Here is a 25,008-nt window from a genome sequence, read left to right as displayed (position 1 = left end):
CGCCAGCAGTTCAGGTCGACCATTTAAGGCATCCATTAAATTAGCTAACTCAATTTTCTGATATTTACCTAAAAGCTAAAAACACAGAAAACAGCTACAACTTAGTAAATGAAGATAAAATATGACAGCACTACAGACAAAAAGATCTGAACTTTAGCAAATGGATGCGTGAATTTTTCGACTAGCATCCTGTCTGTCAGTGTTAGCTAACATTACTTATGTCATCTGCTGCACTAGTATATTTTGCCTGAGAAAGTTTCTCAACTAAAGACAAAATAAACAAAAGAACCATGACTTACCTCTGTCTACTTTGCTAAGGCATCATGTTTAGCAGATAGTTACAACTTCGTACAACACAAATCCTCATAAAATATAAAGTATTTTATAGTAAACGTACAGGTGGCACGGTGGTGTAGTGGTTAGCGCTGTTGCCTCACAGCGAGAAGGTCCTGGGTTTGAGCCCTGTGGCCGGCAAGGGCCTTTCTGTGTGGAGTTTGCATGTTGTCCACGTGGGTTTCCTCCAGGTGCTCTGATTTCCCCCACAGTCCAAAAACATGCAGGTTAGGTTAACTGGTGACTCTAAAGTGAGTGTGAATGGTTGTCTATGTATCAGCCCTGTGATGACCTGGCGACTTGTCCAGGGTGTACCCTGCCTTTTGCCCGTAGTCAGCTGGGATAGGCTCCAGCTTGCCTGCAACCCTGTAGAACAGGATAAAGTGGCTAGAGATAATGAGATGAGATTAAACGTATGATGATGCTGTGTGATGTCACGCATTCTCACAGCGCATGCGCATTCAATGATAATTCCAATGAAAATGTTTTTTTTTAAATTGATGGGTGTAATTCACTTTAGCTTATTTTTTGTTGTCTAAATCATTATTGATGAACTCTCATATTGATGGTGTTTTTAGAATAGATGAAAATGAATAAAAGTATTATATTATAATAAACACTGAAGCAGAGGGAGCTCAGCTCCTGCTGGCTGTACTGCCGAGGCGAGGAGGCGGAGCTGAGCTCCGGAGGGCTCCGCCCAATTTAATCTCTGGGTTCGGAACCTGAAAAGTCGGTCCCCGTCCGGATAGAAGTTTTGTTTTTTGTTTTTTTCCTGGTGCGAACCGTGATGACATCAGAGGGCGTGTTTTTAGTTTAGGATAAGTTTCTACATCTTCTTATGATTACTAGTTGGTCTGTGCTTGTATTTTGGAAGTAAGCAAATATCTGCTATGTCTGCAAGTCTTATGAAGACAAGGAGGCTCAGGCACCAAAGCGCAGCGTATGGAGAAAATGTACCTGGCTCCGCATGTTGCTGGTGTTTTCGTTCTGCTCGCACAGCTTTCTGACCACCAGGGAATAAATAACAGAACAAAGCTTGCGGGCAAGCAATGCAATCCACCATATCCGGACTACTGTTTACTTCTGCTGTGCACTGTGCAATGCCTTCTGTCGATGACGCATTCTTGATAACAAATTTCTGTTGAAAACTCATGGAGACCAAGGGCATCACTAGGCCTTTTTTACTGGGGCACGTGCCCCAGTAAAAATCAGCTGTGCCCCAGTAAGAAAATGTTGAAAGATTTTTGTAACAAACTAGTTTCTTTGGCAGATCATTTATCTACTGTAAGTTGTAGGACAGAGTGTGTTTCAAACTTCTATCGCCTCTTCTTTCTAACTAATTTTCTGATTGGTCTGGGAGATTCTCACTGTAAACATAGCGTGCGTGCGGCGTGCCATGAGTCCATTTAGCCTACTGGAGAGATTAGTCTACTCTTTGGATGAGTCAGAGAACGGGCTCTGGATGAGTTAAGGTAGCACAAAGTTTTTGCAACAAAACTAAGCAAACCATATTCTAACAAACCCATTAAACTACATTGAATTAAATGATATTAAATTACTTTTCCAGATGGATATCAGACAGTTCTTCTCACGAAGCAGAGACAGGGGCAGGGAAACAGTGACAGATGAGGAGGAGGGTGAGAGAGGTAAGATTAAGGTTGTAGGCTATGTGCTAGTCAGTCATAACTAACCAGCTAAGTTCGTAAATCGTGAGAGTTGAGGTGACACGTTTAGCATCAGCATGCATTAAAAGCCGAAATGCCAACAATAATTTTTTTGGGGACTGGGATGTGTTTTCCGTCTAGTTGGCCTATTCCTTGCATAACTTAATCCATGAGAGCATAAGAATTATCCACTTTGCATAGGTTGTCCAGGAACGTTAAGGTGCATTGTGCGGGGGGGAGGGGGTGCAGTGCCCCAGTAAAACTTAATTCCTAGTGATGCCCCTGATCGAGACCCTTGCTCATGCCAAGGTTCCCAGAAGCCTGACCTAAACCCGTTCAAGAACACGTTCCATGGTGGTTGGAAAGCCGTGCGAGCAGAGCGAAAATAACAGCAACATGCGGAGCCAGCTACATTTTCTCCACATGCTGCACTTTGGTCCCTGAGCCCCCTTGTCTTCATAAGACTTCAAACACATCGTGCAACTTGCACTCCAGTGCACAACGTCAGGGGAGGGGAAAGAAGGAAGGAAGGAGATAGATAGATAGATAGATAGATAGATAGATAGATAGATAGATAGATAGATAGAAAAGCCACCAGCTCTATTTTTGACTCTGTCAGGGTTATGGGAAAGAGGAGAGAGCAGGAACGCATTCCCCCACTTTCAGAAATTATGCAGTCGATATTCCCGCATTTGAGGAATTCGCAAAGGTCTGCACGACCCCGGTGAAATTCTCTCCGTCCACGGTGCATCCTCAACAACCATTTTCTGCTCAAAACTCATGGAAACCCTAGCTGGGTGCTAAGGATAAAAGAAGCCTGAACAAAACCTGTTTCCTAGTGCTCAGAAATGCAGCAATACACAGAACCAGAGAGATTTTTTCCACATGTTACTCTTAAGAGCATAACCTTTCTAGCTCCTCAAAGATTTAAAGCAGCTAGTAGCTCTTGATGTAAAACATCTGAACACAAAGAAAAGAAAAACTTCAGAAAGACAAACAGTTCTATTTTTTACTGCAACAGAATTAGGCAAAAGGGGAGAACGTGAACGCAGTCCCCCACTACCAGAAATTATGCAGTTGAGATTCCTGCATTTGAGAAATTCACAAAGGTCAGCGCAACCTGAGTGTAATGGCTGGGCCTCATTTTGGACAAACCATCTTCTTGATCATGGTGTTGCCCCTGCCAGGTAAGCATGAGCTTCTTTGCCTGGCTGAGATGTAACCCTGCAAGGGTGTAGGCCGCTCCGTGAGGGCAGGCAAAGCGTCCGAGCAGGGTTTTGCATAATTTTTGGCCCCTCCTCTTCCAAGTCAGCACAAGACACTGGTGGTGATTTCATGTGTGCTCCCTCTACTGGTCAGACAAGATATGGACCCGACAAGACTTTGCACCGACTGACACGTAGCCCTTTTCCACCAACAGCGAATGGGTTCCGTTCTGGTTCGCGCACCAAAGTTTGATCCGTTCAGAGCATTTTGGTCAAAAATCCATTGGCTCGGACAGTGGTTAAATTGGCTTTTGTAAGGAGGGGGAGCTCTTCTTCACTCACAGTGGTCAATATCTCTCAAAACATTTTTATTTATCGCACCATCAGTTTAATACATATTTTATCAGCTTATGGCCTACTTATTTATATCTCACATCAATGCACATATTGGTAACTTATTAAGCTTATGTTTCACCATCAATCTACACTGTAATTTGTAAAACCTATTCACAATATACACCACCAATTCACATATTAGCAATAGTTATTTACATCTCATCAATCTACACTATTATTTGCATTGCTTGTTTACATCTCACACCATCAATTCACATATTAACAACAGTTCTTTACATTTCACACCATAAATCTACATCAATCAAATCAATTGTTTGCTAAACTTACTTACATGTCACAACATCAAACCACATATCAGCAATAGTCAGTCATTACAATTTCATTTACAACTTTCCAAATAAGACTTAGATCAAGTTTCTCCTGCCTTTCCTGTCTCTGTCTACATGCTCCTGGGGAGACTCACAGAGCGTCTGGGAGACTAGGGATGTCTGAATCATTTAATTTTGTTATTTAGTCTAGTCTTAGTACCCCACAGCAACCTCATAACTTTGGCCAACCAAAGCAACATTGGATTGGGGGTCAAGCGCGAGAGCCAATGGAAAAATCCAGGCTGCCAGTTCTCACTATCACGAGGGAGGTTTGCTAATGCTCCATGTGCAAAGATAGGTTAGCAGGCATCCATTAAATTAGCTAACTCAATTTTCTGATATTTACCTAAAAGCTAAAAACACAGAAAACTTTTTTTTGTCTGACTTTTACTAGACTTAGAAATAGAATATTATTAGAAGAACATCATTAGAGGGTCTACCATTGGCAATTTATAATTGACATTAACTTTAGGCATATTAAAGTATGGTCTATAGTTACTGGATTTATCTAGATCTGTTACTATTAGTAAGATTTAATTGACACAAGATGTGGTTATTCATACACACATTTTTTATACATATGCTCAAGAGCACTTCAGCCCAACACCACCCCATGTTAACCAAACTACATGTCTTTGAACTGTGGGGTTAACCAGAGCTGACACAGGGAGAACACGCAAACTCCACACAGAAAGGCCCCCACCAGCCGCTGGGCTCAAACCCAGAACCTTCTTGCTGTGAGGCGACAGTGTAAACCACTCCATCCCCCTGCTGCACAAGTTAATACATTTTTAAAGCCTCCCCGTCAGGGAATCGAACCCCGGTCTTCCGCGTGACAGGCGGAGATACTGTCCACTATACTAACAAGGATGACACAATAGCTCTCATTTATCAATAAAAAATGTGGTATGGAAAGCACTGACTGCTGGGGTCAACAGCGTTCCTGTCAATAATCAAACTCCAGCTGTTGTTTTCATATTTAATTTATAGGCCTACATCCGTGATATTGGACAGACCACACAGCACTCAACTGTTCCTTTTCAAAATTCAACACCACCCACCCCGCTTGCTTATCTATCTATCTATCTATCTATCTATCTATCTATCTATCATTCTTTCAAAAAAGCTCGTTGGTCAGACATTTCTCTGCCTGCGTGCAATGGCTAATAAAGCTGTAAAGGCACCTCCAATCCAGTGTCACTAACCTGATCCAGTGTTAAGTGCAGCTCAGGTTTCTCTTCATTGATGCATAAATCTTTCGCCTTTTACTAAAGATTTCTGTGGAGAGAAATGAGTTCAGTATATTTTTGCAGGCTTTGCTCTGGTAGACCTGAACATTTTTAGTCAACAAATGTTAGAACTGTTGATCTTTTTGTATGGAAGCATCTCCCACACGCCCCAAAAGATGATGTCTCTCTTCAAAAGGATCCAGCTGTTGGGGGCGGAGTCTAGCTGTGTTTACCTTTCTGGATTTTAATATGTGGAAGTGGTATATTTAAAGCCATTAGCTGCAGTAAATTATTATTTCTTCGCATTTTGGTTAGGATCAAGTGTAATATCTATTCTAATCAATTTAATATTTGATTTGTTCTTTAAACGAGAGTGTTATATCCAGCAGGTTTTTTTTTTAGAGTAAGGAGCTGGGATTGGAGTTTGCTCTTTTCATATACCAATCTAATGTTATAGTACATCTGTCTTTGTTCTCAAGAGAGCTTTTTTTCCCCTTATTTAACACACTCTTTAAATGAAGTTGATCAATGTTTTTTTTTTAGAGTAGAGAATAAAAATAAGAATTTGTTCCTTTTATTGTATACATTCATATGGTACTATAGTAGATTTAGGAATGGTTACCTTATTTTAAAAAAGAAAAAAAATTATTTTGCCTGCCCTAACTTTTTTCCCTATTTTCTGGTTTTCTCCATGCTCAACAACACAGGTGTAGAATTGGGTGTGGGCGGTATGGGAGAGAAATGTTAACGAGTTCAACGTAAGTTATTGCTTTTCGGCCTTTTGGTTAAGGTCAAGTGTGGTATCTATTCTTATCAATTTAATATCTGATATGTTCTGTAAATGAAAATGTTATATCAAGCAGATTATTTTTTTTTAGAACAGGTAGCTGGAATGGGGGTTTGCTCCTATCAACCTGATATTGTAGTATTTTCAGGAATAATGCCTTTGCTCAAAAAAAGGATTTTTTAATTCTTATTTGACACTCTTTAAGTGAAGTTAATAAATGTTTTTTTTTTTTACAGTAGAGAATTAAAATAGGAATTTGGTTCTTTTATTCTATACGCTCATGTGGTATTATACTAGATTTAGGAATGGTTACCGTATTTTAAAAAAGAAAGAAAAAAATCTTTATTTTGCCTGCCCTAACTTTTTCCCTATTTTCTGGTTTTCTCCATGCTCAACAACACAGGTGTAGAATTGGGTGTGGGCGGTGTGGGAGTGTCCCAACCAATATTTCTGATTGAAGAAAAAAAATCCCGCCCCGTGCGCGGCACACAAAGGGTTACTGTAGGTTTCCACTGGGCGAAACACCACGCCCAGTTCGCTCATGAATATTCACTCTGGGGGCGTGGCCGCGAAAATAGCCCGCACTTTTGGCTACCGTGTCAATTAGCAAGTGCGGTTGCAGTGATGATGATAACGATGGTTTATTTCAAACATGTAAACAAACAATGAATAAATAAGCAGATAACAAGAAAAACAAAACAGCATTTGCAACAAGAACACGTAAAAAGCCACTAAATTAGAAAATAAACCTTAAATAATATAGGTAATAATAATATATCAAAACAAAAGAAAACAAGACAAAAATACAAACATAGCAGGGACGTGCACAGGATTATAGAGGGGCAGGGGCTCAAAGTTAGAAAAAGGGCAGCAAGTGCATTATTTTTTACCCCGGTCCTTTCCAAAATATGGAAATGTAGAATTAAAATTAACGTACTAAGAGGAAGGTAAGTACTTAGCTATGTGTCCTGTGTTGGTGAAAGTGATATGCAATTGCCATTTCTTTTGTGTCAGCAAAATTGTCATTCACATTATCATAGGCTTGGAAGACATGCAAAGCAATAAAACACTGGTGCATTATTAGGCTTTTTTATTGTTAAAGATTTAACATTGAACAGTGAAACCTGAACTTTGAACAAATAAGTAAATAGCCTAATGGACAAAATGATAAAAAATCAGTCCTTCTCATAAGGTAGAAGCCTAACATTCCAGGGGCCTTAAAGCAGTAACCTTCTGGGGGCCATGTCCCTGTAGATATTAATGACCTCATTGTGATTTATCGGTATGTCTTTTTCAATCGAGAGGAGAAGGAGATCAGAGAGCCTCTCTTCTTTGCATAGGCTTCTGAGTACATTTTTCACAAGCTTTTGTTTTTGTTTTTTTCTGAAACATAACCCACATTTGATTTGAGCACATTGTGGAAGAGGTCGACGACTAGTTATATATACAAGAGGAGAATGTAAGCTTCCCGACGGTATATGATACTTGCATGTACACCAAAGCACGCCCGAGGCAATCGATTGTGAACAGTAACAGATCAGGTCATGTCAGTTAACAAGCAGATTATTAAACTACAGAGACTTAAATTACTCGCACAAATGTCAGTAGCCCTGAAACGACACAGGCTCGCGGAGACTCACAAGAAACGTGTGCAACAGAAAGAAACATCTAAATCTATGGATGCTTTCCTCCGACCTAAAAACGACTCTCTAGCTGACAGAGTGACTGCGGCAGAGGTGACGAGTGTGTATCACACTGCCCAACACGCAATATCATATCGGGCAGGAGATTGTGGCACAAAGCTAGCTGCAACGATGTATCAGGACTCCGACAATGCGAAGATGATGGCATGTGGTCGGACAAAGGCAGAAGCCATCGTCACGGACGTGCTTGCCCCTGCCTCCGTCGAAGATTGCTTGAAAGTCCTCAGAAGACCACTGAATAAGCAATGAGAGACAACAACCAAAGGTAAAGTTAAAAGTTATATTAATGGATGTAACAGTGTTGCGTTAGCTATCTAGCTAACGTCAGTGAAAAAAATTAAAAATTAATTTAATTCTGTCTCTTATCTCTCTTTCTTATTTCATTCAGATGCATACATGTCAACCTATACGGAATGTCCATATTTTATACGGATTTGATTCAATAAACGTAGTATACGGGCGTACAAATAAAGTTATACGGATTCTTTAAAAAAACTTCAATATTTATTTAGAGCTATAATAAATTCCCAAGATGATAAAAGAGCGCATAACATTTACAAACGTACTGTACACCACAGAAAGCACAAACAGCCAGTCAAGAGTCTTATGAAATCGCGCGTTATCTTGTGGTAGCGAGACTTCGTTCCACTTTTGATCATGCGCACACCGCATTGCAAGAATCCCGCCAACCAGGAAGTATTTTGTTTGAAATGCGTATTTCCATCTGAGCGACTTTCACTAGCGACTGAAAAGATTCTGAATGGGCACTCCGGCAAGATCAACACAGACACTTGCTGTGACATGCAGCCTAGTGAGTATTGGTGCAGAGTGCTAAAAAAGCTCTCATGGAGTACAATTCAGAACATTAGAGTGGCACTTTGTGTTTTTGTCGAACATTGGAGCTTTGTATTCATTCTGAAGGTTTATTGTTATTAATATTGAATAAAAAGTAACTGGGATATATCATTGTTAATTATCATTCAAATTTTAGGTAAATTATTTTAATTTGCATCTTATACGGATTTTATAAGGGAAATACGGATTTTGGAGGTTGGCTATACAGGTTTGATTGACCAAAGGTTGACATGTATGCAGATGCTGGTGAGTCCTAAACGTGTCCCCAAAGGCCTAAAGGTGTCCCCAAACACAGAAGAGTTTTTGCTGTGGTTGTGAGTTAAGAGACTTTTTTTCTACTGTTTCTGTGGTGCTGAGCCACTACAATTCCTGTTAATCCACTGAAAACTAAATGGAGACTTGTCACTATTCCTGCTGTACTGATGCACTGCAAAGCCTCAGACTCAATATTATATTATGATTGATTTAAAGTGAATAAATTGTAATGGAAAATAAATAAAATTGAGTAGCTTCAGTAAATCATAAGTGGAAGTGTGTCTGTTAAGTCATTGAATGGTCAAAATATTATGAATGTTTATTTAAAAAAAAACACATTTGGTGGCCTGTTCATGACCATACATCACCAATAACAGCAGAATAGTGTATTATTGATATACCATGTAAGGTAGTATGTGCTAGAAATGGGTAAACCACTATCTGTGAGTCTTCCAGCGGCCGGCGCGGCGCCGTCCCACATTGTCCCTCAAAAACATACCCCTTTTCCCCCCTTGGGTTTATGAGCAGGTGGTCACCCTACCCTACAAACGCCCAGATGTCATGTCAATACAGTTTGAAAGGGCTAACTGTTAGACCACAGCTCACATGTTCCAGCTGCCTCACTGTCCGCCTCCTCTGTTATCATTGTGGCAGCGCGCGCAGCGGCTTCTTCCCTCTCACTCAGTCCGTGCACGCCCTCTCTCTGGCCGCACGCGAGCAGAGCAGCAATGGACAGAGAAGCGGCAGCTTAACGCACACAGCCACCCCGGATTACAGCGCACACAACCACCCCGGATTACAGCGCACACAACCACCCCGGATGACAGCGCACACAACCACCCCGGATGACAGCGCACACAACCACCCCAGATGACAGCGCACACAACCACCCCGGATTACAGCGCACACAACCACCCCGGATTACAGCGCACACAACCACCCCGGATTACAGTGCACACAACCACCCCGGATTACAGCGCACACAGCCACCCCGGATTACAGCGCACACAACCACCCCGGATTACAGCGCACACAGCCACCCCGGATTACAGCGCACACAGCCACCCCGGATTACAGCGCACACAGCCACCCCGGATTACAGCGCACACAGCCACCCCGGATTACAGCGCACACAGCCACCCCGGATTACAGCGCACACAGCCACCCCGGATTACAGCGCACACAGCCACCCCGGATTACAGCGCACACAACCACCCCGGATTACAAGAACATTGGTAGATAGCCGTTTATTGTTTTTGTACCGCCGTTGTTTTAAACTTCTAACAGGACTGTATTATTTATTATTAGGATTATTATTATTATTATTATTTTAAAAGGGCAATATTTAATTCGAGGCAAAAAGGGCAGGGGCTCAAGCACCCCTAAAGCCCTATGTGTGCATGTGCCTGCAAACAAGGACGTACTAAGCAGTTTTGAGTTTACATGTCCGAAAAGGAGTGGGCTGAAGTAAAAACTTATTTAATCCCACCCCTCTACTTTAGTCAATATAAATTGATTATCGAGCTTCCTTATATATATATATATATATATATATATATATATATATATATATATATATATATATACGCACACACACACACACACACACACATATATATATATATATATATATATATATATATATATACTGTATATTACTTATTATTTCAACTCTTCAGATATCAATTCTCTATGACTATATCCAGGGGCGGAGCTGGGGGGGCAGGAGGGGCCGTGGCCACCCCAGGGCACGCCTTGGCCCCGCCCTGGCCACCCCAGGGCTGGACAATAAAATTTATAAAACCGGTATGTCCCACAAAATGTTAGTTCCGCCCGCTGGATTTTTGTTCCGCCTATTTGGTTTCTGCGGGGATGCATATTACTGTAGCACATAAACGTTTCGCGTGTTCAAGCAGCAGGTGGTATCAGATAGTCATGCTCTAGTCCTACAACACAACAACCTACGAACTACGTGAATGTGCGATTAATTTGGGAGGTAAGTTATTCATCTCATACTTTCTTCAAGTTCTCACTTTGTAGATATACAGTTACAATTCTGTCCTCAGACAATTCAGAGTTTCCAGAAATCCCCTGAGTTTCCAGAAATCTCCACTTTGCCTGGGGTTTTCGAAAGTATCCGTTTTCAGTGACTGAAACCTTCGTTTACATGTAAATGCAACCGTATAGATAAATATGTGTCTTTATAGATATCCGGCTACAGTGGGATTTGTGCTGTGTGCACACATAGATAGATACTAGATACACAGTAGCTATAGAGAAGTTGTGTGATTGTTTATATTAATGTGTGTGAGATGTTGTGTGTAACTGGTGGGAGTACACATTGATTAATAATTGTCACACTCATACATACACAACACTCATGCATTCTCTCAACACACACTGTCCCCCTACCCCTCTCATGCGCCACATTTCTATATTTACATGTAACACACTCACTCATACACAACACTTATGCACTCTCTTAACACACTGTCTATCTCTCTCACACACACACACACACACACAGTTTGTGCACTACATTTCTATATTTACATGTAACATTCATACACTCTCAACACAGACACACAACTCATGCACTAAATTTTTATATTTAAATGTAACACTCATGCACTGTCTTAACACTCACTCTCTCTCTCACTCATATATGAACACACTTCACTCTCTTAACACACACTATGTCTTTCTCTCACTCACTATAAGATACAACTCATGCACTCTCAACACACACCCTCTCTTACACACACACACTACTCATGCATGATGCACTACATTTCTATATTTACATGTAACACACTCACTGGTATACCCAACACTCGTGCACTCCCAACACACACACACCACTCATGCACTACATTTCTATATTCACATATAACACACACAACACTCATGCACTCTGAACATACACTCTCTCTCTCACACACACACAACTTATGCACTTCATTTTTGTATTTACATGTAACATATCTTCACACACACAGAGCTCATCTATATCTACATGCAGTGCACATACTTCCCCCCCTCTCACACACACACCACTCATGCACTACACCTCATCTATGTCATGTGTTACATCAGTGTAACACTTTCACTCACTCACACACAAACACATTTTGTAACTTAACACATTTAGTTTGTACAGTACTTACAATGGACAATATCACAACGTGTTGTAAGTGTTTACATATGTTGTATGTATGAGTTAAGTATACAAGTATTTTCCTTTACCTGAGCAAAGCACTCTTTATTCAAGCCTGACTAATATCCTTACTACTTCCCAGGTGCCTGAGGCAGGTGATCTTTTAGTTTTTACTTCTGCATTTTAGTGGTGATCGTTAAAATCCTGATGCTTAACTAGAGTAAACAAGTTGGATGGTTTCTTTGTTTTGCAGACGCTTTATGTTACATAAATAAATGAAAACATTAATTTCTGACCTCTTGGCTCACATGGGTTTTGTTCATGAGTTAGGCACCAGATATGCCACCAGATACATCAGAATACAGGAAATCAAATCTAGCTAATTCAAAATTTCCCGGGGGAGGACCCCCGGACCCCCTCACCTCACCTTTATTTAGTCACAGCATGGCCACCCCCTGTATATCCTTGGCCCCCCTTTGGCCACCCCATGTAAAAAATCCTGGCTACGCCACTGAATTCAACACTGGGGATTTTGCTGTTTGTGTTTGGTGATGGTTTATGCTCAAAGCCTGATGAGTCCACTTCTTACTGTGGTTATTTTCTGTGTTCTTCAATACTCTCACTCCTGCTATAATTGACCTTAAAAGATGCTGAAAAATCAGCATTCTATTGCACTGTATACATTCGACACAGACTGTCCATTCCATTGTGTTGAAGCGGAATGCATGTGCACTACCACAACTGGATCGGCATATTCAAAAAACAAATAAATAAACAAACTCACCGCTATTTCTGCCCAGCTTCAAACCAAGGACCTTTCGTGTGTTAGACAAACGTGACAACCACTACACTACAGAAACTGCAGCTTGTGGACCAATCAGCTGTTGCCTGGGCCTCAAATTAAGAAGCAATGGCACTGAGGCATTTGTCCACAGGCCAGGTATGCAGTGTTGGTGGTATAGTGGCTAGCATAGCTGCCTTCCAAGCAGTTGACGTGGGCTTGATTCCCGGCCAACGTGCACCCTTTAACGCTTTGTTTCCCTGAAGAAAGGCAAACAGCGTGGCGAGGAAAGGGCAGGAACGGATCGGTTGCTTGTCGCTGCCTTGCCAAGGAGGTGACTGAGGGCCACTCCTTCTGCTTTCCGCTTGCGTTGCATGCAGTTGAATAGCATCGGTTTGCGCAAACCTGGGTGTGCGAAAAGACAACGCTTCAGGACACGGGCGCCTGCGTGCTTGTCTTTTGTTGGTGTCAAGCTGCTTCTTTGCATGTTTTCCACAAACAGAGGACTGCACAGTCACGGTTTGAGAGTCAATTAGCAAATGTGTCTGAATGTTGGCCGGCAAATACTCGTTGAGACATGATGAAGCATTCCAGACTCAATGCCACTTTGCAGCGTTCTGATGCCGTGTGCAGCCCTGTTGACCTGACCTCACTCCGTAAACGAGCAACCAAGTGGCATTTGAGAACCCCACCTCCCCGTGACGAATTGCAATGTCCATGATTCCACAGTCAACAGAAATGCAGATCGTGCCCGATTTTGTTTTTAAAGCAGCCGTCACGGACCTTGATGGAAAACCAGAGAGGCAGGGAAACCGTGCAAACGAGGTTTTGTCCCGACGGTCGTCTGCACCTAGGAGAACATGACAACCACTAAGCTACAGAAAGCAATCCGGTCACGTTAAGGGTCTGTCTTTCTGGCTGTTTCGAGGGTACCTGATTTTAGCAAGGCGATAACTGGACGTTAAGGGAAGCAGAGCTCAAAAGGCAAAGCATGGCTCTGCCAGGTTCCGCAGGAGCGTCTATTCGCTTGTCAGGTGAAAGGGGAAACCACTGCACAGCAGAAAACACGCGAAGCTTTTTCAGCGTCTCGGTTTGGGACTGTTCCAAAAGGCACGGACGGAGCAGAGATGGCAGCTCGACATTTGTTCGCCGCCAAGTTCAAGAAAACGAGCACCGATTCCGCCCGGTTTCGAATCGGGGACCGTTCTCGTGTTAAGCGAACGTGGCAGCCGCTACAGCACAGAAACCACGCGTGCGTTAGCTCTTGCCTGGGCCTCAAGAAGAACACAGATCACGCTTAAGCGACTGTCACGAGGATAGGGGCACGGCCTTGGCGTCGTAGAGATGAGCTGGTGGTCGAGTGTGACGAGGATCAGCACTGAAAAGCGCTGCAACAACATCACGGGAAGAAATCAAATGCCTTGTCTGGACCGGCCAAGGCGGTGACTGAGGACTGTTCCTTCCGCTTTCCACGAGCCACGTAAGTAGTTGTTTGCAGGGTTGAATGACATCACTTTGCCCGTGCGTACGTTCGACCCATGAAGCGGTGAACAACACGGGCTCCTGCGTGTTTTCCTTTCGTTGGCAACAAGCGACAGGTGTATATTTGTCCACAAACAGAGAACTGGAGAGTCACTGTGTAAGATTTGTTCAGCAAATGTGTCCATACCTTGGCTGGTGAAAAGCAAACACTTCCGTAGTTGGCACGGTCAGAGCAGAGATCACAGCTCAGCAGTCACTCAAAAAATAAATAAATAAATAAATAAATAAACCCACCCACCGCTGTTTCTGCCCGGTTTCGAACCGGGGACCTTTCGTGTGTGAGATGAACGTGATAACCACTACACTACAGAAACCTCAGCGCTTGGACCGATCAGCTGTTGCCTGGGCCTCAAGTTCAGAAGCAATGGCACTTAGGCATTTGTCCCCAGGCCAGGTACGCAGCGTTGGTGGTATAGTGGCTAGCATAGCTGCCTTCCAAGCAGTTGACCCGGGTTCGATTCCCGGCCAATGCACACCCTTTAACGCTTCGTTTCTCTGATGAAAGGCAGAGAGCGTGGCCAGGCACCCGGGAGGAAACGGATCGGTTGCTCGTCACTGCCTTGCCAAGGAGGTGACTGAGGGCCGCTCCTTCTGCTTTCCGCTTGCGTTGCATGCAGTTGAATGGCATCGGTTTGCGCAAACCTGGGCGTGCTTCAAGGACACGGGCGCCTGCGTGCTTGTCTTTCGTTGGCGGCAAGCTGCTTCTTTGCATGTTTTCCACAAACGGAGGACTGCACAGTCACGGTTTGAGAGTCAATAAGGAAATGTGTCTGAATGTTGGCCGGCAAATACTCGTTGAGACATGATGAAGCATTCCAGACTCAATGCCACTTTGCAGCGTTCTGATGCCGTGTGCAGCCCTGTTGACCTGACCTCACTCCGTAAACGAGCAACCAAGTGGCATTTGAGAACACCACCTCCCCGTGACGAATTGCAATGTCCATGATTCCACAGTCAACAGAAATGCAGATCGTGCCCGATTTTGTTTTTAAAGCAGCCGTCACGGACCTTGATGGAAAACCAGAGAGGCAGGGAAACCGTGCAAACGAGGTTTTGTCCCGACGGTCATCTGCACCTAGGAGAACATGACAACCACTAAGCTACAGAAAGCAATCCGGTCACGTTAAGGGTCTGTCTTTCTGGCTGTTTCGAGGGTACCTGATTTTAGCAAGGCGATAACTGGACGTTAAGGGAAGCAGAGCTCAAAAGGCAAAGCATGGCTCTGCCAGGTTCCGCAGGAGCGTCTATTCGCTTGTCAGGTGAAAGGGGAAACCACTGCACAGCGGAAAACACGCGAAGCTTTTTCAGCGTCTCGGTTTGGGACTGTTCCAAAAGGCACGGACGGAGCAGAGATGGCAGCTCGACATTTGTTCGCCGCCAAGTTCAAGAAAACGAGCACCGATTCCGCCCGGTTTCGAATCGGGGACCGTTCTCGTGTTAAGCGAACGTGGCAGCCGCTACAGCACAGAAACCACGCGTGCGTTAGCTCTTGCCTGGGCCTCAAGAAGAACACAGATCACGCTTAAGCGACTGTCACGAGGATAGGGGCACGGCCTTGGCGTCGTAGAGATGAGCTGGTGGTCGAGTGTGACGAGGATCAGCACTGAAAAGCGCTGCAACAACATCACGGGAAGAAATCAAATGCCTTGTCTGGACCGGCCAAAGCGGTGACTGAGGACTGTTCCTTCCGCTTTCCACGAGCCACGTAAGTAGTTGTTTGCAGGGTTGAATGACATCACTTTGCCCGTGCGTACGTTCGACCCATGAAGCGGTGAACAACACGGGCTCCTGCGTGTTTTCCTTTCGTTGGCAACAAGCGACAGGTGTATATTTGTCCACAAACAGAGAACTGGAGAGTCACTGTGTAAGATTTGTTCAGCAAATGTGTCCATACCTTGGCTGGTGAAAAGCAAACACTTCCGTAGTTGGCACGGTCAGAGCAGAGATCACAGCTCAGCAGTCACTCAAAAAATAAATAAATAAATAAACCCACCCACCGCTGTTTCTACCCGGTTTCGAACCGGGGACCTTTCGTGTGTGAGACGAACGTGATAACCACTACATTACAGAAACCTCAGTGCTTGGACCGATCAGCTGTTGCCTGGGCCTCAAGTTCAGAAGCAATGGCACTTAGGCATTTGTCCCCAGGCCAGGCACACAGCGTTGGTGGTATAGTGGCTAGCATAGCTGCCTTCCAAGCAGTTGACTCATGTTCGATTCCCGGCCAACGCACACCCTTTAACGCTTCGTTTCTCTTATGAAAGGCAGAGAGCGTGGCCAGGCACCCAGGAGGAAACGGATCGGTTGCTCGTCACTGCCTTGCCAAGGAGGTGACTGAGGGCCGCTCCTTCTGCTTTCCGCTCGCGTTGCATGCAGTTGAATGGCATCGGTTTGCGCAAACCTGGGCGTGCTTCAAGGACACGGGCGCCTGCGTGCTTGTCTTTCGTTGGCGGCAAGCTGCTTCTTTGCATGTTTTCCACAAACGGAGGACTGCACAGTCACGGTTTGAGAGTCAATAAGGAAATGTGTCTGAATGTTGGCCGGCAAATACTCGTTGAGACATGATGAAGCATTCCAGACTCAATGCCACTTTGCAGCGTTCTGATGCCGTGTGCAGCCCTGTTGACCTGACCTCACTCCGTAAACGAGCAACCAAGTGGCATTTGAGAACACCACCTCCCCGTGACGAATTGCAATGTCCATGATTCCACAGTCAACAGAAATGCAGATCGTGCCCGATTTTGTTTTTAAAGCAGCCGTCACGGACCTTGATGGAAAACCAGAGAGGCAGGGAAACCGTGCAAACGAGGTTTTGTCCCGACGGTCGTCTGCACCTAGGAGAACATGACAACCACTAAGCTACAGAAAGCAATCCGGTCACGTTAAGGGTCTGTCTTTCTGGCTGTTTCGAGGGTACCTGATTTTAGCAAGGCGATAACTGGACGTTAAGGGAAGCAGAGCTCAAAAGGCAAAGCATGGCTCTGCCAGGTTCCGCAGGAGCGTCTATTCGCTTGTCAGGTGAAAGGGGAAACCACTGCACAGCAGAAAACACGCGAAGCTTTTTCAGCGTCTCGGTTTGGGACTGTTCCAAAAGGCACGGACGGAGCAGAGATGGCAGCTCGACATTTGTTCGCCGCCAAGTTCAAGAAAACCAGCACCGATTCCGCCCGGTTTCGAATCGGGCACCGTTCTTGTGTTAAGCGAACGTGGCAGCCACTACAGAAGAAAGCAAATATCTGCTATGTCTGCAAATCTTATGAAGACAATGAGGCTTAGGGACCAAAGCGCAGCATGTGAAGAAAATGTACCTGGCTCCGCATGTTGCTGGTGTTTTCATTCTGCTCGCACGGCTTTCTGACCACCAGGGAAGAAATAACAGAACAAAGCTTGCGGGCAAGCAATGTGATCCACCATCTCTGGACTACTGTTTACTTCTGCTGTGCACTCTGCAATGCCTTCTGTCGATGACGCATTCTTTATGACAAATTTCTGCTGAAAACTCATGGAGACCCTTGCTCATGCCAAGGTTGCCAGAAGCCTGACAGAAACCCATTCAAGAACACGTTCCCTGGTGGTTGGAAATCCGTGCGAGCAGAGTGAAAATAACAGCAACATGCGGAGCCAGCTACATTTTCTCCACACGCTGCGTTTTGGTGCCTGAGCCCACTTGTCTTCATTAGACTTCAAGCACATCGTGCAACCTGCACTCCAGCACACAACATCAGGGGAGGGGAAAGAAGGAAGGAAATAAATAAATAAATAAATAAATAGGCAGCACGGTGGTGTAGTGGTTAGCACAGTTGCCTCACGGCAAGAAGTTTCTGGGTTTGAACCCGGCGGCCAGCAGGGGCCTTTCTGTGTGGAGTTTGCATGTTCTCCCTGTGTCTGCTTGGGTTTCCTCTGGGTGCTCCGGTTTCCCCCACAGTCCAAAGACATGCAGTTAGGTTGAAGTGGGGTGGCCTTGGGCTGGGGTGCCCTTGAGCAAGGTACCGAGCCCCTGACTGCTCCCCGGGCGCTCTGGGCTGCCCACTGCTCTGGGTGTGTGTGTGTGTGTGTGTGTGTTTGTTCACTGCTTCAGATGGGTTAAATGCAGAGGATGAATTTCACTGTGCTTGAAGTGTGCATGTGACGAATAAAGATAGATAGATAAGCCACCAGCTCTATTTTTGACTCTGTCAGGGTTATGGAAAAGAGGAGAGAGCAGGAACGCATTCCCCCACTTTCAGAAATTATACAGTTGATATTCCTGCATTTGAGAAATTCACAAAGATCTGCACAACCCCAGTGAAATTCCCTCCATCCACGGTGCATCCTCAACATCCATTTCCTGCTCAAAACTCGTGGAAACCCTAGCTGGGTACTGAGGATAAAAAAAGCCTGAACAAAACCTGTTTCCTAGTGTTCAGAAACCCAGCAATACACAGAACCAGAGAGATTTTTTCCACACATTAACCTTAAGAGCACAGCCCTCCTTGCTTCTCAAAAACTTCAAGCAGCCAGTAGCTCTTGATATAAAACACCTGAACACTAAAAAAAAGAAAAACTTCAAGAAGACAAACAGCTCTATCTTTGATTCCAACAGATTTATGCAATAAATTTTATTGGCAATGCAATAATATTTATGCAATTAATATTATGCAATAATATTTTATTGGCAATGCAATAAATAAAAATAGAATAATTTGAAAAAAAAAACAATATTGTTTGGTCAGATGCTCGTTTATGTAGACCCTGGATCCCTTTAGCTTGTATGCTTGCTTTAATAGTGCAGTCTTATGTTTCCTGTTGACAAACCTCATGATGATGGTCTGCTTGTCGCTGGTGTTCCTCCTTGGTAGCGGGTGGCAAGCCTCAATGTTATCGCAGTCCAGGTGAATTCCCTCGGACTGCAGGAAAGCAGATACCTGTTGCTCCATGGAGCTCACATCCAGCTCTCTGGGCTCCCCCCCTCCCCCCCCCCCGCCCCCGCTGATAGCTTTAATCAGCGGGGTGGAGCCTGGGGAGCTGGATGATAGATATTTGGGCTCCGAGGAGCCCGGGGAGCTTTGATAAATATTTGGGTTTAATCCAAACAGTGGCTGTTTTCACAGATGTGCTGCTTTGAATGTGGCAAAAGAAATTTGATCTTGACTTGGCTGAAAGTGCAGATGATTCAGATGGTTTGCAAAATGACAAGAAAGTTTTTCTCTGTAAAATGCAAACAAGGCAGCAGTTGGTGTTTCAGAGAATGCGAGCAGTGGTCCTACTACCGCTTACACTGTGTCTCACTGTTACCGCTAAAGTAAGCCCAAAGTAAGCCCACAGTGGCCAATCAGGTCCGACATGGGCTTACTTTTGACCAATGAGGTTGCCTCCCATGGGCTTACTTTGGGCCAGTGGGCTTACTTTTGACCAATGAGGTTGCCTCCCATGGGCTTACTTTAGGCCCTGCCCGCTCTTTCTCTTATCATTCGTGATCGGAACATCACAGCGATTCAGCGAGGTAAGTGGACTTGCATTTCTCCTAGGTAAATGTATATGTAACTTTGAGATTTTTGGTGGATGATACGGAGAAATGTAGTCGCTACTGATTCTTGATTTTACATAAAATGCTGAGCGTAAAATTCGTAAAGTTTCGTGATACACGGTGTTGTTCTTCTGCCTGTGGTAATTGACTACCATTAACGTAGGTGGCTGTAAAGGAAATCTCTTACTTATACGAAAAGATATTAAACCCAAACGGTTTAAAATTTGTTGTTGTGCTTCATTTCTGGTGAAAACGGGTTAAATGGTCAAACAAACAGCCTGCCCACCTGAAATCTGGCTTACTTGTATGAGGAAGGGGGAAATTGTCGCATTTGTTTAATCAGACTAAACCGATTAAATGTAAAAGGCAAACTGCGTACTGAAATGTATTTGTATGTACTCAAAACAGTTTATTTGTTTTAAAACCGACCATGGTTTAGCCGATTCAATGAGGAATGTGCAGATGTAAAGACTGTAAACAGTGCTACCGAATGTCGAGTAAACAGAAGAATATGTGACATTGATGTATGCTCTAGTATATTCCGCCATATTAATGTCTCAAGCGGTTTGAATATCGAAAATAGCAGATTTTATTTTATTCGTGTTAAAAAAGAAAGTCTTTACAGTCGCCTAATTACGAGATCTTGCGGTCATGAGGAGAAACTCATTGGTTAAATCATTACATGATTTACTACTACCCCATACAGGTTCAGCTATTTTAAGAGTAAGGGTAGACAAGTAATCAGTAGAAATTACATTAAATTAAATTACATGGCGTAATACATTTATTGTAGTATAGTATAGTTGTTTTGAAGATGACTACAGCTAACAGCCTATGTTCACTTTCTTTCAGAAAATGCATGCGTATCCAGTTTTCCGTCGGCAGTCAGCCACATCAGCCCAGCTCCTCATGGCACCCACAAGGAGACACGGGCTGTTTGTTGTTGGAGTTTGGAGACTTTGAGGGCCGCTCTCTGAAAGAGGTGCACGAGGACCAGAGCCACGGGGCCCAGAAACTCGTCAGGTACGTGCTACAGTCAAATGCATGGCCCAACACCAACATGGCCCTTTTCAAGGCATATATTTTGAAAAGACGGTCAGCTGAGGGTACCAGTACCAGGGAGCATCAGCCATCTCCAGCCTCCAGTGCCAGCGCCTCTTCTCCTGCCTCGTCACCTACCACCATCCAAACGGGTCCACGGATGCCTGCCTCTGTAAAAGCTCTGCTGGCACGTGGCAAACACTTGCCTCCCTCACAGCTGGCCAAAAAACTTGTGTCACCTGTGAAACCCTGTAAGTGGTTTTCAGTATTCACCAACTGTTAATATGCATGCATGCAGTATGTTGCGTTAATCATTTTGCCTTACCTTTCCGGTCTTTTTTTTTCAGCTCCAGCACCGCAATTGTCTGGCTCCAGCACTGCACATCGGCGCCCAGAACCCATTCCCCAACAGTTGCGCTTCCTCTGTGGTAAGCAAGCACCATCTTCCATACATTCATGTCTGTGTGTTGTCTCTGTGTACATTTGTCTGTGTGTAACTGTAGGCCTACCTAACAATTTTACTATTTGTGCTCCAGGCCCTTCTGAGGCCGACGATGAGGAACTTGTGCGTGCCACACAAGAGTGTGAGACACAGCTGCAAACAGCAGCCACCATGCCTCCTCTAGCAGCCACCATGCCTCCTCCAACAGCCGTCATGCCTCCTCCAAGGGCACCCTGAAGAAAGGCGACGTGGTGCTCAACTGCTACAGGTGTGCCCGTGGCTCCACCTCCCTGGAGTCTTTCCATCTTCACCTGACTAGGTTTATCCCAGGTATTTACTTTCTCTTTTTTTTGGGGGGGGTACTTTATTAATAGTTTGATATGACTTCTTGTGGCGGCCCAAAGGGCGTGTCTTGGTTTTTCCGCACTCCTGCTTTTTTTTGTGTCTTCTCAGGTGTGCAAGATGTAGCCGATTAGGCTGACGAGGGACGCGTGGGTCCACCTGATGCTCCTTCAAAATGACCTGGCTCTTTTTTCTACGTAGGAGAGAGCAGCGAGGGCAAGACGACGTCCTTCTCAGTGCCTCCCGTTCAATCTTGAGCGGCGTGCCTCTTTGAAGGACTTTAAAGTTCATATTCTGGCTTTTGTTTTGTTTCACTCTTTGGTTGAATTTGTAGCGCTGGCTTTGAAAAGTAAAATAAGTGAACTGGCTCCATGCCTCCTCTACATTATTTCTCACTTGTGATGTGAGCGTAACACTCCTTTTGTAATGTATGTCTGGTTGTAATGGAAATTGTGTTATAACAGGAGGAGCATGGCATATAATTCTGTGACCTGGGGTCCTGACTTTTTTGTGTTCATGTATTTATCCATCAGGAACCAGTGCCAGCGCCTCGCATTTCCAGGCGTATCTTCTGGAAGGACTGATGCGCTGGAACGAGGACAGAATGAAGGACTCTGTTCAAGCACCCACTTCCATGCGCACCTACGGCAGTGTTCTGCAGGAGGCCATGGATCGGCTCAGCCAAGCCGTTCTGGGAAAACGTTGGGATGAGCAGTACCGCAGTCCTGGAGTCTACACAGGTTAGCACTGATCACTTATTCAAAAAGGACAAAATTACCTCAGGCAGTGTATCATATAGTTACATTTTAATGTATTACTTGAATATGAACAATTTTCTGTTTTTCTGTTTTACTTTTCATAGGTGAATTGTTGGCCATGGAGTACCTGTACAGCCAGACTGGCATATCACTTACTCCAACGCTCCACAACCAAGAGGAGGAGGACCAGCTGGTGGAGGACATTGATGACGAGGACATTGAGGACGAAGGCTTTGAGGAGGAGACAGAGGACATCACAGTTCCTGTGCTGACTGACGATGACCATGACATTGAAAGGAGGCCCTCAACCACAAGGCGTCGGGCACCTTCACCACCACCTCTACCAGAACTGCCGTCCACGTCTACGGGTGGAGGTCAGCATCCAGTTGCTGCTGCCGCCGTTCCGTCCACGTCGGGTCAAGGACTGCACCCTGCTGCTACTGCTGCTGCCACCCCTTCAGGGGCTCAGGTAAGACACTAACAGATATTTCAATTCCAAGTTAATGTTACTACATTTTACATTTACCACTACTAATGAATACTTTTTAATTTTTTTTTATTTAGGGCGTCGTCGTTGGACCGGATGGCATTCCTGGGTGGGACAAAGTGCAAGAGCTGGCTGCTTACCTGGTGGACCTGCGAGATGCCGCCTACCTCACTGAGCCACAGGTGACCGAGGTCATCCAGCTGTGGGCGGCACTCCCAGACAGCGACAAGGAGAGGATCGACTACCAGCCACGTCACCAGGAGCGGCTGTCGTCTGGTCGATTCAAGGCACCGAAGCGGTCTGGAGTCACACCGGGTGTGGAGAGCGTCAAGCGCAGCTTGATAGGTCACCCTGGGGGGCCGGCTCAGTGGCCTGGTACCAGCCGCTTGGTAGACGCCATGTGCACACGCTTGTGCACTTTGCACAAGTGCACTACCAGGAAGGCCGGTGTTTCCACTCCCAGGTGGACCAGAATTCTGGATGATTACCACCACATCCGTGACTTGATCATCGCCAGCCCAAGGTTGATGGCAGATACAACAATTCAGTTGTTTCAAATCAACCAGCGGACACTTATTCAGTGGTAGGTCTCCCCCTTTTTTTATTGATTTCCCTCAAATTTACACAATAATGGTCTCATAATTGTCCCATTGGTACAGCTCCCAGCAATGACTGTTCCTGCACCACCTGTTCCCTTTCTCCAGCTCCCAGCAACGACTTTGGCTGCCTCAACACCTGGTGCAGCCCCATCTGTACCTGCGCCACCTCCGCCCGCTGGCCCGCCGCCTCCTCCCGCTGGCCCACCACCTCCTGTTTCACGGTACACAGAGAGGAACAGGCGTCGGCGAGCCGCTGAAGAGGCCAGTGGTAGTGCGGAGAAAAGAAAATATGTAAGGGGTGCGACATATAACATGTGTAGCCAATGTGGCAAACCCAAGACTAAAGAGTATGGGCATAGTCGCTTTGGGAGCGCGACTTTCTGTTCCCAGGCCTAAGGTGGCAAGTCTGTTGAAGAGTGGTTGGAAGAACAGAGAGCTCAAAAGTAGTTCTTCTATTGTACAATATGTATATAGTGTGTGTATAAGTTCTGCTGCTATTGCTTGTATAGTGTGTGTTTGTGTGTGTGTATATACCACATATATTATGTAGTTTTTACATGTACATAGTTTTCCTGACAACCTTCCCCCTTTACTCATGCACATTTCTCCCTGTAAATTGTACATTGGTTTGTGTGAGTGATTAAATACATGCTTGGTTTTTAAACTTGATGTTTCATCTCTTGTTTTTTACTGTCCAATTTCAGATACATTAAAAGTGATTGATTGCACTCAGATGTATTTGTCTCGGCCTGTGTATCATCATAAAAAAAAAACCTTTATCATACAAAATACACCACATATTGTGTTACTGTCTTTGTGCACTTAACTTCACCATCAAACAACCTGAACATTAAATGGACTGACTATATGAAGATAATTATTATTGGCAAACTTTTAGTAGTAATTCTACTAATATAAGGAGAAACACCTCTCCCTATTAGGTCTACTATAAAGTTACTGTATCCTGTGTATCATCCTAAGTCAACAGTTGTAGCAGCTAAAAAAAACCAGCATATTGTGTCTGTGCCACTTTATTATTACCATCAAATAATTAACATGAACATGGGAAAGCATTACTATTAATATACACAGTTCACCAGATCCCCATGTAGAAGTGTCGCGGTATCGAATCCCGTCCGGCGCGACAACCTGCAAACTTTCAACTCAAACACATTAATACACTTCCACACAAAAAGCCCACGGTAGAATTTCACCAAATCCCCTTCATTCCGTTGGCGTTTATTTTCGCAATGTTTCCTGCATGCGCCGAGAGCTCAAAGATTGGGCCCCTGCCTTTGCGCAGCAAGTGCTCTACCACTTGAGCTAATTCCCCTGCTGTGTTTAAGGGTTTGTCCAACTAACAACCACAAGCCCCCCAACACTGCCCTTCCTGGCCTGCTCGTTGCTCTCTGGAACCATGCCTGAGTTTCCATTGGTTGTTTGTTTATTTTCACATGGGCGACTGCACAGAAGTGGACTTTTGTTCTGGAGGAGTGTATTCTGACTCCCATTTGCATGAATACCAGGTGGTAAGCTTCAAGGGTTTTGCCACTAAAACAACCCAATCTCCTCACATGGAGTCCCTGGCATGCTTCTC

The 25,008-nt window shown here is 44.7% G+C and overlaps 2 protein-coding genes, 5 non-coding genes and 3 pseudogenes across 8 annotated transcripts in view; 6 read left to right on the top strand and 4 right to left on the bottom strand.

Moving 5' to 3' along the window:
* The window catches only part of LOC132891954 (protein NLRC5-like), an 888,139-nt gene that overhangs the window by 130,231 nt on the left and 732,900 nt on the right, over positions 1 to 25,008 (top strand). The gene's annotated exons all lie outside the window — the stretch shown is intronic.
* LOC132896819 (U1 spliceosomal RNA) lies at positions 3,029 to 3,192 on the bottom strand. The gene has a single exon (XR_009656178.1). It is a non-coding gene; the product is annotated as a U1 spliceosomal RNA (small nuclear RNA).
* Positions 4,726 to 4,797, bottom strand: trnad-guc (transfer RNA aspartic acid (anticodon GUC)). The gene has a single exon. It is a non-coding gene; the product is annotated as a tRNA-Asp (tRNA).
* Positions 5,152 to 5,259, top strand: LOC132896253 (U5 spliceosomal RNA; annotated as a pseudogene).
* LOC132898586 (U2 spliceosomal RNA) lies at positions 5,448 to 5,605 on the top strand (annotated as a pseudogene).
* On the top strand, positions 5,922 to 6,102 carry LOC132898211 (U2 spliceosomal RNA; annotated as a pseudogene).
* On the top strand, positions 8,335 to 24,078 carry LOC132891928 (uncharacterized). Of its 2 annotated transcripts, XM_060930078.1 has the most exons (10): positions 8,335 to 8,457; positions 8,742 to 8,815; positions 20,595 to 21,034; positions 21,131 to 21,211; positions 21,320 to 21,555; positions 21,679 to 21,783; positions 22,101 to 22,307; positions 22,430 to 22,794; positions 22,890 to 23,395; positions 23,517 to 24,078. In XM_060930078.1, the coding sequence occupies exons 7-10, from the start codon at positions 22,151 to 22,153 to the stop codon at positions 23,704 to 23,706; spliced, it is 1,218 nt and encodes a 405-aa protein (XP_060786061.1). In that variant the 5' UTR covers positions 8,335 to 8,457; positions 8,742 to 8,815; positions 20,595 to 21,034; positions 21,131 to 21,211; positions 21,320 to 21,555; positions 21,679 to 21,783; positions 22,101 to 22,150; the 3' UTR covers positions 23,707 to 24,078. The 2 variants fall into 2 exon arrangements, with proteins under 2 accessions (XP_060786061.1, XP_060786050.1); XM_060930067.1 differs by lacking the exons at positions 8,335 to 8,457; positions 8,742 to 8,815 and having other exon boundaries at positions 19,367 to 21,034; positions 21,679 to 22,307.
* trnav-cac (transfer RNA valine (anticodon CAC)) lies at positions 14,478 to 14,550 on the bottom strand. The gene has a single exon. It is a non-coding gene; the product is annotated as a tRNA-Val (tRNA).
* trnag-ucc (transfer RNA glycine (anticodon UCC)) lies at positions 14,638 to 14,709 on the top strand. The gene has a single exon. It is a non-coding gene; the product is annotated as a tRNA-Gly (tRNA).
* Positions 16,237 to 16,309, bottom strand: trnav-cac (transfer RNA valine (anticodon CAC)). The gene has a single exon. It is a non-coding gene; the product is annotated as a tRNA-Val (tRNA).

The sequence above is a fragment of the Neoarius graeffei genome, chromosome 1 (genome assembly GCF_027579695.1).
Source record: "Neoarius graeffei isolate fNeoGra1 chromosome 1, fNeoGra1.pri, whole genome shotgun sequence".
Lineage (NCBI taxonomy): Eukaryota > Metazoa > Chordata > Actinopteri > Siluriformes > Ariidae > Neoarius > Neoarius graeffei.
This window is presented reverse-complemented; position numbering and strand designations above follow the sequence as displayed.

Coding starts and splice junctions, on each gene's coding strand:
- LOC132891928 (XM_060930078.1), top strand. CDS start 22,151: ATGCGCTGGAACGAGGACAGAATGAAGGACTCTGTTCAAGCACCCACT. Junction 22,308..22,429: donor CAGTCCTGGAGTCTACACAG/GTTAGCACTGAT, acceptor TACTTTTCATAG/GTGAATTGTTGGCCATGGAG. Junction 23,396..23,516: donor CAGCGGACACTTATTCAGTG/GTAGGTCTCCCC, acceptor CCCTTTCTCCAG/CTCCCAGCAACGACTTTGGC.